This window comes from Harpia harpyja, chromosome Z, assembly GCF_026419915.1.
Source record: "Harpia harpyja isolate bHarHar1 chromosome Z, bHarHar1 primary haplotype, whole genome shotgun sequence".
NCBI classification, from domain to species: Eukaryota; Metazoa; Chordata; class Aves; order Accipitriformes; family Accipitridae; genus Harpia; species Harpia harpyja.
In genome coordinates, this window is record NC_068969.1 from 10,700,622 (window position 1) to 10,712,791 (window position 12,170).

General features: G+C 34.6%; 1 protein-coding gene across 1 annotated transcript in view; it reads right to left on the minus strand.

Annotated features, from left to right (window-relative positions):
* Positions 1-53: 53 nt before the first annotated feature.
* The window catches only part of DNAH12 (dynein axonemal heavy chain 12), a 72,794-nt gene continuing 60,677 nt past the window's right edge, over positions 54-12,170 (minus strand). The window contains exons 60-73 of the mRNA XM_052778441.1: positions 11,242-11,400; positions 10,072-10,216; positions 9,092-9,242; positions 8,508-8,761; positions 7,803-7,943; positions 6,840-6,977; positions 5,688-5,921; positions 5,077-5,262; positions 4,498-4,601; positions 3,190-3,394; positions 2,857-2,994; positions 2,295-2,386; positions 1,970-2,037; positions 54-841 (exon numbers count right to left, since the gene is read on the minus strand). Of these exons, the coding sequence (XP_052634401.1) occupies positions 651-841; positions 1,970-2,037; positions 2,295-2,386; positions 2,857-2,994; positions 3,190-3,394; positions 4,498-4,601; positions 5,077-5,262; positions 5,688-5,921; positions 6,840-6,977; positions 7,803-7,943; positions 8,508-8,761; positions 9,092-9,242; positions 10,072-10,216; positions 11,242-11,400 (2,206 nt within the window). The 3' untranslated portion in view covers positions 54-650. The remainder of the gene's footprint in view (positions 842-1,969; positions 2,038-2,294; positions 2,387-2,856; positions 2,995-3,189; positions 3,395-4,497; positions 4,602-5,076; positions 5,263-5,687; positions 5,922-6,839; positions 6,978-7,802; positions 7,944-8,507; positions 8,762-9,091; positions 9,243-10,071; positions 10,217-11,241; positions 11,401-12,170) is intronic.

Genomic DNA, 12,170 nt, shown 5'->3' on the forward strand with positions numbered 1-12,170 from the left:
TACCTCTCTGGAGCAATAGGGAAACAGATAACATTTTATGGCAGGTGGTCATAAGGGAGGTTTTATCATTTATTCTTCACAGAAACTATTTGGAAAAAAAACCTTACAAAAATCAGAATATCTGAATTAAATCCTGAAAGGATGAATTTGCTGAGGAATGAAGGCACCAGAAGTACCTACTATAGACAGTTAAACAATTTCTCAAACTGCAGTCTTCACTGTTGCTTTGACAGAACATAGGCTATATAGAAATCCAGACTGAAATCCCAAAACTTACTACCTACTAGCTTTCCACTCACATAATTCAGCACTCTTAATGCTTCAAGTTCATTACCTGTAATGTTTCTCTCAGAAAGTGCAGACTATTTTCATTTTCCATTAAGATATATGTTGTGGTATTCAAGTAATGCATAAAATTGATGTTTACCCATCAATAATATTACCAAAGGCTAAAATCCTAGCTGTATCTTCTATAGATTGTAAAGACGCTAATAATAATACATACTTATTTAAGACAAAATATTGAGGATCAGAAAATATTTTAGTATCAAAAAAGTCCAGATGTTTCTTTTACACAGGATGTTCTACTTCCTCTATAGGCCAACGACAAGAATGGGATCTTGTGAAATCTGAATCTGAACTGTCCAAAGTTAGTCATCCAGCTGGCAGAGCAACGCAACACCTCGCTTGATCCAGTGTTGGACTGGTTTATCCGTGTTAAGCATCAGAGCAATGACGAAGTTAGTAGAATGTCCAGTAGTAGATAAGACTCCTTTACGCTCACTCGTCTTGTAGAGTGGGCAAACATACGCATTAGATTTCTTGATGTCCGATTTTGCAGCTTCAAAAAAAACCCAAAATAATATACTACATTCAGCAGATCTATTGATAGAAACATAATCTACATACAAATATGAAGTATTCACAGTAACATCCTTAAAGCTAAGTAAAAAAGCAAAATTGTTTTGTGAGTAACATAGTAAAATCATCTGGCTTTTTTGTGTGTTTTCTTTTGTAGTTTGTTTTGTTTTTAAACCCAACTAATTTAACTACAATTTGTTTTCAGGACTGGATGCCTTTCTGTGATTCTACCAGCTTTGTAATCATTCAAAGACACATTAAAATCTGAATAGTTACTTATTTAAAGCATAGTTTATACACAAGCTTTTAACAGCTCCACAAGAATTCTGGTCCAGCAGCCACAGAACCTAACTGCAATTCAATCACCTGAGATCCCAAGGACGCAACTCAGCAGGAACTCTTTGTATGCCTAGACTGCTTAGATGCAACTTGTGCAAAGTCTAAAGTCACGCATATCTGAACAGATTCATCCAACCTTAAGAGAAAGCACAGGCAGAAAAAGTGGAAACTTTATAAGACTGCCTATTAGCTAATAACATCTAAGTTGCAACAGTTGCAGTAGAAAGTCCTGCTGAAGTGAATAAACAAAACCAGGGATTTACTGCTCCTGCTCAAAGAAAACAAAAGTTATGGAAAATATCTTACTAGTATGACAGACAACTAGCATAGCAGCTAAAAATAACCTGAGCAAACCTTGCTAAATCATGTGAGGTAAAACACTGAGTCTCTGTAAGTCAATTAAAAGTTCTCCTCAACTTGAGTAGAGCCAGGAATTCAAGCACCATGTGCTTTCCTACCCAAATTAATTTTTGGTTGAAAAAAATAGATTGGGCAGCACTTAAACATATTTATAAAAAAATTCATTTAGCTAGTCCTTTCATCTAATTCATAATTATAAACATCTGTGGGGAAAGGGATAGGCCTATTGCTCAGATGAGATGAAGCTAGTAGGACCAGTTTTTAATGTAAAAGTCATAGGTCAGATGCACTTGATTTCTGTGCACATTTGGGTAACTTTGGTGAGGGTAGGAGCATCAATCTGTAAAAAAGGAATTCACTGTTGCAACTTCTTGTTGAATAGCTCACACTTCAGAGAAATTATACTCACTTGGCTTTATCCAAATGATTGGCATCATATCAAAGAGCAATTTGGGATACTGCTCAGCTAACATTCCCCTGGTGAGAGAAAGCAACAAAGTAATTATTTGTGGCTTGGTGTTAAACTGAAGAGGGTTTTGGTGTGTATTTTTTTGGTTATTACTTGCTTGGGGTTTTTTGGTTTTTTCCTTCTCCATTTTCCATGCATGAAAGAGTATTTCATTTGATGTGTTATTTCAACAATATGAAAAGTATCACTTAAAATTTTTAAACAAATCTTGTTTAAGCACCTAGGAAAGCCTTCCAGAACCATAGTAAAACACTTTGTTACTGACTTGGTCCTGTCCCAGCGAGCTCCATCTAAAAATAATCCGTGGATATAAACACCATCTTCTGGTGCAGTATCAGCAGTATCCTGAGGAATAACCTAGGAGAAATAAGTGTTCCATGTTATTAAACGTTCACAGCTGTTTGCTTTTTGAGGTATTATGCTAATAGCCATTTTTCAGAAGATCAATCCAAACTGAGAATAATATAGTAATACCTTCCTTTCAGTACCACTTTTATACAAAACTATAAAGACAGCAGATTTCTGTGGGTTTTTTAATTACCTTTATTGTAGGTTAGAAAATAAGGCTTTAATCACACAGACAAACATGTTACTCTATAGGCTATTTTCTTGAGTGGAGGTCCAGGTCCAATCAGAAAACTACTTTTAATGTAACTCTTTTACGGATGTTATTTAACATGCCTACCTTATCAAAGAATTAAATGTATGTCTTCAAATTGCAGTGAGTGAGCTGCAAAATGAACCTTCCAGTCAGAATTTACTTACTACATCTCACTGCAAAATCAGGACTCGGATTAACAAAAGATGCATTTATAATTTCTCCCTACCTGAAATTCATACCCCAGAAGGTCAATAGGGATTCTGTGCTTCCTAGCATAGTTTTGCATAGCTCCAGTTAAGAAAGCTTGAGTAAAATAGAATCCTGACAGCCAAAAAACTGTGGGCTTCCCTAATTCATACCAATCCTGGAAAGCGAAAAATGACACATTCAATAATCAGAAAGAGACAAATCCCATATTGTTTGACCATTTTCTACATAACTGTACTCAGAAAATCTAAGCGAAATCTATCACTCCTTTCCCAATACTCCTTTAACGTAAATGACAAATTATATGAAGACGTAGATTAAATAGTTGGTAGTACTGCCTCTTGTACATTACCTGTAAAAATTTCAGCCTTTCTAGAAAATCTAGAATATAGCTCCCTAATGGTTTTAGACTTGGGTATGAACGTTTCGCCCAATTCTCAGGAACTTTTCCAATAAGTAGACTGCCACACAGAGCCTCCAGTTCAGCATCCATAACAACCAGTCCTTTAATGGCTTTCTTCAGGTTAATTAGTGTAATACGAATAGTTTGGATTAAACTAGAATTTAAAAATAAAACAAAATTTTCACACATTTTGCATGATTTGTAAAACACAACATCCTCCATGGATTATGAAACCATCTACAGAACTTGTATAGCTGCTATATAACTGTGTAATTAGCCACATCTGTAAAGTCGTGGATTTGTGCATTTGTGACAATTTATTTAAGACTAGGAACAGTTTAATAAATTATTTTGTTATATCTGATAATTCTCTGTATTTGTTGGTAAGAGAATAAATTTGGAACTCCAAATATATACACCGTATACTAGATGAAGGAAAAAGGTTTAGATTACAAAAGAAGAGGTGGGTAGGGTCTGCAACAAAGGAAAACTGGGAGACTGAAGGCCAGAGAGCATTACTGAAAGTTTAGGAGAAAATGAAGTGGGAGACATGCAGAGACAAATAGAAGAGGGGGAAGAAAGAATGGAGGAGCAGGTGAAGATAAGAAAGAAAATTAGGAAACAAAGTCAAAAGAGAGACTGGGGACCCAAAGAGAAAAATAAAAGTGATTATAAGTTTGTAATGCTAGAAGAATAATTGTGAAAATAAGGTATAGGAAGAAAGGCATCAGGGAATGGGAAAAGAAGGAATAATTTAAAACGGAAGCATATGACACAAGAAATAAGCAGAAATATTTCCAACTATCAAGGAAAAGGTTTCTTAAACTATAACTGTGCGTGTATTATAGTTTCTAACCCCTTTACCCTACAGGTCATAAATACAAATAAAATAAAATATAATTGAAGATAAAGATGGTGAAAGAGAAAGTGAAGTTAAAAAAAACCCCAAACATAAAAATATTGTTCACATTCTCTTTTCCAAGTGCCTCCTCAGACTCCCTTCTTCTGTCATGTATTTTCCTCTTTCAGTTCATTTTGCCACTAGATCATTTTTCCTGACATCTATCCTACATTCTGACTTTCCACAAGGAGTAATGGTGCTTGGACTGCAGATATCACTGCAGACAATTAGAAGGGAACAAATAAATAAATAAAATATTTCACACAACATAGGGTTTAGAGTGTATGATTTGCAGGAAAACTTTTTCTGCAAATGGAAAGATTTCAGTTACATTAAATAAAATATAACACTCTTACTTGTTAAATCTTTCCATTTCTTGCACCAACACAGTGTTCATACTTTCTTCATATCTCACAGGATATTTAATTAGGCAACCTTCAATGTCAAAATCATTTGGAAGCTGTAAATGACAACATATTTGGAAATCATGCCATATATCATTATGCAACAGTATTATATTAAAAGTATGCAGATGTAAAAAATTGCAGGGTAATAGATACCATTAAACTTTCTGATGAGTATCTTATCAATACAGTATTTAGCAGTTTAATCTAAACAAAAATTATGGGTTTTTTTAAGTGATGTTTATCTTTTAAAAACCACCTAGAATTTTTCATACCATGAAAAGTTATGAATACATTTCAATTTTATTAATTTTAATCTTGTTCATGTGAATGAATCACTGTTCTTCCAAAGTTTACTCTGCTTTCTCTCTCTGTCTCCCATCTCCTATCTATTTATTACTTTCATGTTGCATTAAATCCCTCCCAGGAGGTTTTTCCTCCAACACGAAATCAATTTGACACGGAAGATTCTAGTTAAAGAATTTCTGCTTTGTAAAAAGATAAATTGGAATCACTGGTGTAATACAATACCTTGCTGAGAATATCATCTGCAATTTCATAAAGAGTGCTGTCACCACCTCCAGAAGTTCCCTGAGTGCCTCCTCCTTGTGTTAAAAGCAGAGATTCAAAGAGGATCTTCGTTTGCTGAAGATCTTTCGAAATATCCACATTTTCATGCAAACCAAATACCTCTGGTTGCTGACTAAAGGGAAGACTCTAAGACAAAATAAACAACAAACATCTGCATGAGATAAAGCAGCAGGCTTGGAATTAGATCCAAGTCTTCTTTAAGAAGCAGAGTGAAAAACTACCACTGACTTTAATTGAAGGTGGATAAGGACCTTAATGGTAGGTATTTGCAGACAGTATTATGGGTGATAGAGCCATCACCTCACTTACAGAAAGCCATTCCATTCCAAGGAATTCTTGATTATCTATGCTAGGCCCTCCTGTTTACCTACTGATTCCCCCTGAGACACGTTCTAGATCATGGCAAGGATCATACAAGGAAGTTAGGCAAGAAGCCAAGCACACAGTTTAATGTGCTGCAAAACTACCTTTTCAACACAGAGAAGCCTTTAAGGGTTGTTTTTTAGTGCATCATCATTATAACAGTTCAAAATCTTGTTGCTACTTTTTACCTTAATAAACTCAATGTAGTCCTCATATGTGCCTTTTGGTGGAGCATAATAGTTGCCACTGGGAGAAAAAGTGTAACGAGGATTTTCAATTATATCTGGATTGTAGAAGTCATCCAGCATTGTCAGCAGTAAACGTCTGTCCCAGTCATCTGTCACTCGACCTCCATAGTTGCACTCACCAGTTAGGTAAGACACAGCTTCAAAAGGAACATGGCTATATTCATTTATGAATAACTGAAACAGAAGACATGAGTAATTCTAGAGACAAAATATCTGCAGAACAAGTGTGACCTACAGACTAAAGGGTTGGAAGCTATAGTGCATGCAAAACTGCAGTTTATGGAGTTTTCGCCCTAAGTGTTGGAAATTTGAATTCTGAAATCCTTTTTCGGGTAAAATTTCTGTTTAAAATAAAGAGGAGTTAGTAGTAAAAGCTTCTTCTGAATATCCAAATTAGTAAGTCATTCAAGTAATTCTTGAATTATTTTTAAGTGGATAGTTTTTCCAGTCTAAACTTTCTAGATGGACACTTTTCTGTGTCATAAAGAAATATGCATTTCATGTAATTTTTCTTCCAATTTTCAGAACCCTCTGATCTCTTTCCTTAATTTCTTGATAACTTTTCCAACTGTTCAGCCTCAGCTTCTGTAATTCACAGGTTTAGCTCTACTGACTTTTCTACACAGGGCCTGCAGAAGACTCAAGGTCAAGCAGTGTTCAGAATTTCATTTTAGGGAAGGAGAACAGTCTGAGGGTCTGTTTAACTAACAGTCTATATGTAGAAAAAAATAATTCCTCCTACTAACCACAAAAAACACCATAATAGGTGACTGTCACTGACATGTTGTTACTTAAAACACAGTGAAGTCTTATATATGACAATTTTAACTCTTATTATACTCATATATACTCATTATATTCCATACATCTATATGAATCTAAATCTCAAAAAGGACAATTTTAAATTTTATTTCATTTGTAATTTTGAAAGTATTTATAATATGATTGACATTCTTTGCCTTTATAGCTGAACTGAAGCCATGAAAATCTATGAACATTTGATGTAGCATAAGTGTATTGCTCCTTTTTGACTATCAGCTTGTTCCTATGCTTTGCAAGATCTGAGTTAAAGGTAGCAATATAAGATTTTACCTGCAGCTGTCTGATACTGATTCGCAAGTCTGATTCATTAAATCCATAGGGTATATTCCAACCAAGAGGCCCAAATTTTCTTCTCTCCTGAACAAGAGCATGGAAAAAACAAACTCCAAAGAGCAGTTTCTCCCACACCTTTGAGAAAAACAAAACAACAAAGTATTATTAACTAGCCTATATGCTCATGCCAGTCTGTAACTTACATAGAAAACACACCATTTGATTAACACTCTCCATCTAAAGTACAAATACAGGCAACTATTAAGTATGATGTGGTTATTTGACTTGGGAACAAATACACACATAGCTGTCACATATGCAAGCACATTTAGCTAGTTCCTCAAGTACCATTACACAAGATTCTTCTCTTCTTCCATGTAAAGGGCAGCTGACTTCGTAAGAATTCAAATAGCACCAGATACTTACTTTTAAGGCTCATTAGACAAACACAAAATACAGATGCATTGTTTAATATAAGTCCTTACATGCACCCACTTATACCTATGTATATTGATTACCACATTCATATCTCTGAGTAATCCCACTGTTTTTTCACTTCCTTCATAGGTAATGATTAGCTAAGTGGTTTATCACTTACTAGTAAGACATATGGGCACTGCACTACTGGTCCCTGGAAGCAAGAAAAGACCTTTTCAGTGCTTACCATCTCAATAATGATAGGTATGCCCTACTAATTAATGCTCAGAGTTTATGTATATTGTGTAATATGTGTGTGTAATAGGTATGTGACTTAATAAAGCTTAAGAAACCATTTTAAATATTGCCACATGAAATTACCTGGCAGAGTAATTCTCAACTAATCATCTTTATCATTGCAAAACCTAAACTCAAAACCATAGTAAAAATTTCAGCTTATAATATTCACTGGACAGAAATCAGTGTATCTGTGGAAAGGAAAAAAAAAGAAAGAATAAAACTGTCAAGAGATAGGTACATTACCAGCTCCTTTTCTGGGCATCCAGAGAAGAATGCAGGATCAGAAATAGGATCTGAAAGAAATGACTGCAGTAGGTTTAACCGGAGACCAGTAGGAGGTTCATTTGTCATCTTCACTCCATTCTGCAGAATGTTTACTGGAAACTAGAAATAAAAAATAGCAAAACATTCAGAAAGTGTGGAATAGATGTTATATTGTTATAACAATATATTATTACTCTGTGTTTGTTATATAAACAATTATCTGTAAGAAATTACATTTTAAACATTAGAAGCTTTTAAAAAAAATTCTCAAAGGCATCAAGAAAGTAAGACCTTGCTGTAAACAACAAACCTATATTTTAAAATGTTTTCTTGGTATTCAACACCTTATAAGTAAAATGCAAAATTAAATTTTTTAATTTATGTGAAACAAAACCTCGGTGACGGCATAAAAACTTATTATAAACGCTGGCGAAATGCAGTTCCATTCACTAGTACACAAAATATTACACATCACAATATCAAAATATTACAAAGGAAGCTTGGTATTAATATGTTTATTATTATTTTTTAAATGTACTTTCTTAATTAAATTATCTCGTCAACAGCCTCATTGTATTTCAGAAAAGTTCTGTATCATCAGCTCATTCAGGGATATGAATATTTCCAAAAAATGTCATCAACTTTTCCTTTCCCCAAATACAGAATATTTGGCAATGCATGTACCTTTGGTGAAGGGTAACTAGTAAGCCAAAGTCTGAAGACTGGATGACATTTTTCACTGTTAAACTCTTCACATATTTTCTCCAGCATTGGCATCCAAGAGACAGCTAAATGACAATTTTGTAAACAAACCCAGGTTCCTTCTTCCATTCCTTTTTGAATCATCTTTGTAGCTATAGGTCCTTGTCCTTGTCCTAATGAGATGGACTGAAACTTATTTCCAGCCATCTCTCTGTCATTTGCAAATTTCAGGAGGCCTTGAACAGAAAGCATGAGATTTTAGCATTTCTTCATTAAAAAAACGTTATGTCAGGAAAAAAAAAAAAATTAAAATTTTTTATTACTATTGTGTTAAAATGTACATCTAATAAGATGGTACAGCTTTGATATAGAGTGTAAAATTTATTCAGTTTAAAATACCATTCCCATTTTTAGGGAGCACAGAATTTTACCAGTGTGACATGAGGCACACAAATCTACTTGCACTAAGTGCAAAACAATCCTCATTGTGTATTGAAGGGGAAATTCAGGTCCCTAATCTGAAAAGCTGTACTACGCTTTTGCTTTCTCTTTCTGTGTATACTTACTAGACATGGGATCTGCTCCTGGAGATAGCACAAATAGTAAAGGGATTGTAGAATTTGAATCTAAGTAACTTCTTGTTAGATCAAAAGGTGGTGGCTCTACAAATTTCTTCCCCAGTTTATCAGTTACAAATGTTGTTATAGCTGGACCAATCTGGTAAAAAAAGTAAATAAAACCATTAACATAAATTAAACATAACTGGATATTTGACAGCATCTTTTATGTACCATATATTAGTTAAATTCCTGAGCCTACAGACACCTCTCTGCTTTGCACGGATTTAAGACTAGTCTTGCAGAATGCTTCAGGAGCAAAGATTTCACCTCTTGTTGACACCCCCCCCCCCTTTTTTTTTCCTTACAAGAGGAAAAATAATGCTTTTAGAAAATAACATACCTCATATAAACAATATTAAATTAAAGTAAGACTTTAATTAAGGCTTTACCTGATGTGGAGGACCACTGCATTCCCCCTTAGTAAATATTAATGTAATTATTTTTAATTAATTCTAAGGAGCAACTGCAATACATACTTTAAATCCTAACATTGATTGCTCCTAAAGTACATCCAATACAATTTGCTAAGTGCACCAAAGGTAGAATGTGTTAAAAATTGACCTTGGCTGTTCAAATAAACACATTTGATCTCTCTTTGCCTTGGAACCCTTTGTATGAAAGCACATGGTACTGGACACTGTGTATTTTTTCAGGCTAATATATCCCGCTCTCAAGTATATAACAGACTAAGCATGAACAAGCACTTGAAGAAAACTAGAACAATGAGTATACTCTGAAAGATGCATTAAATGACGTCAGACAAAAGATGTCAGCTGATGCTTGCGGTGTTTGTATTGCTCAACTGAAAAATAAGAATAGCATTTATTTTCTTAATAAAACAACAGATTAGTTATTTTAACAACCAGTGCAAACTATGCTACAAGACACGGAACAGTCTACAAACACTTGATAACAGATCACGTTACCTTGTCTGGTCTTAAGCACCGAAGAATTATCATCTTTTGTAATTCATTTAATGTATTACTCAATTGTTCTGGTAACGGAAAGCTTTGTGGCTCTTTGCTGTCATAAATTTTTTGCCATTCGCCTATATTTTCAGAGATGTGACTCCTAGAGAAAAAAAGCACTTACAATTACTGTAAATACCTGGAGTCTGTTTTTTGATGTTTATCAGAAGCCAATTACATTGTATTGTCATACAAGCCACTCCACATCTGCATCAGCAAATAATCCCACAGTTGAGCTTCTCCGTGCTGAAGAGTGAAAAAATCTTTTCCCACCATGCTATTGCAGACATACAAGACTCCACCTGAAAGGTTCTGAGTTGACAATAAATTCTGCCTATTCCTCCAGCCAGCACTGCTTGGACCTTCAAAGGTCTGGGTGAATTTTCTGCCTCTCATATTTCATGAAAACTCCACTCTTTAACTGAAGAAAACGACCAGGAAATTCAACCAGGGAAAAAAATTTTTTTTCTTTCACGCAACATGCAGAGTATGTCCTCTGCAATGGGACAACTCCCAGACTGTTTAAAGGTTGGATCATCATCCAAATTGCTACTAAAACTTCAAAGGGGGGAAAAAACAAAACAGCCCCAAACAATTTCTTCTAAGAGAGCAGTGTTTACGCAATCAGATCCAAATCCTCCAAATATTCGGGCTCTGTCAGCTATTTATATACAAGACTTGTACAGCCATGCTGGCTCCAGAGTTTAGGGTTAAATTCTATTTAAATCCAGGGTGAAATTGTCCTGATTTCAAGAGATTAGATTTTACCAGAAAAATTCCTCGCCTGGCACTGCATTCGAATTTTGCTACATATACTTCCTTTGGCCTCCATTGACCCCCTTGAAACACTGTTTCTCTACCATGGAGACATTCCAAAAGAAAAGGTTCGTTAGGGAATGCCTCAAATAATTTAGAAAAATAGCTTAATTAAATAATATTACAATTAGCCAACTGACCATTTGACTTATTTAAGTGAAGCAAACCTAATGATGAAAAAAGGGGCTGGTTTTACCATATTGGCATTCTGGCACTGGTTTGGAAAACGTACAGGAAACATTTCTTTCAGCATGTTACACATGCTATGGTCAAAAACAATTAAGGCTAATTCACATCAACATTTTACTATACCTCAGTCCTTTCAAAGCTGGGATTTCACTTGCACGACATAATTCATCCCAGCTCTTATCTGGTAGCCAAGATGGATCTGGATTCTTATACTTATTCTTGAGACCCACACCCCCAGTTAGTAGGAACATAAACTCTTGATGTTCTATTTCATTTTTAGCCCTATATTAAAAAAAAAAGATGGATAATATTCAGTTACTGAGATATGATTTTACATAATATAAAGAGTTGTTTAAAATTAATTACACTTCACTGCCATTTAGTAATACTTCTACTGCAGTAGCAGCTGAAATCAGATCTCAGTATTCTATATAGTTAAAAAACTGTATGGTAAAAATGACTGATTAAGAATATAGTAAGGGTTTCAAGGGGTAAATGGTATATATCTGCTTATTTGTTTTTAAAAGTGCAATTATTCCTGATTTTTAAAGGCTTTATAGAAAATAATGGGTTCTGGGAATACAGTAGCTTTACAAGTTGACCCAGGAAGAATGGTCCATATACAGACATGTACACATTATAATTAAATAAATATGCACATGATAGTTGTGATCGTGCAATTTTGAACTTATCTTTCCTTTCACAATGTAGTCACACAAAATCACAAAAAACCCAGGAAGACTAAACTGAAAAGCCTGTGGAAGAGGGAAGACTGCAAGCGAGACCTCATGATGTATGCAAAAGGATAAAAGAGAAAGAAGAGAGAAAATTAAAAACAAAGACAAAAGCTTGCTGGGATGGCATATTACTGTCAGATTTCTTTCTAGAACGTTTTCTTAAATAACAGCAATTGTTCCTGACATAGGATGCTATGTAGCACTACCCGGGTCCTTTAAAGGGAGTCAAAGATGTATCATTGACAAAACCATTGGTTTTAATAAGCATAGGAACATTCCTTATGTAAAATGTCCAAAGCCTATACATAGTAGTGA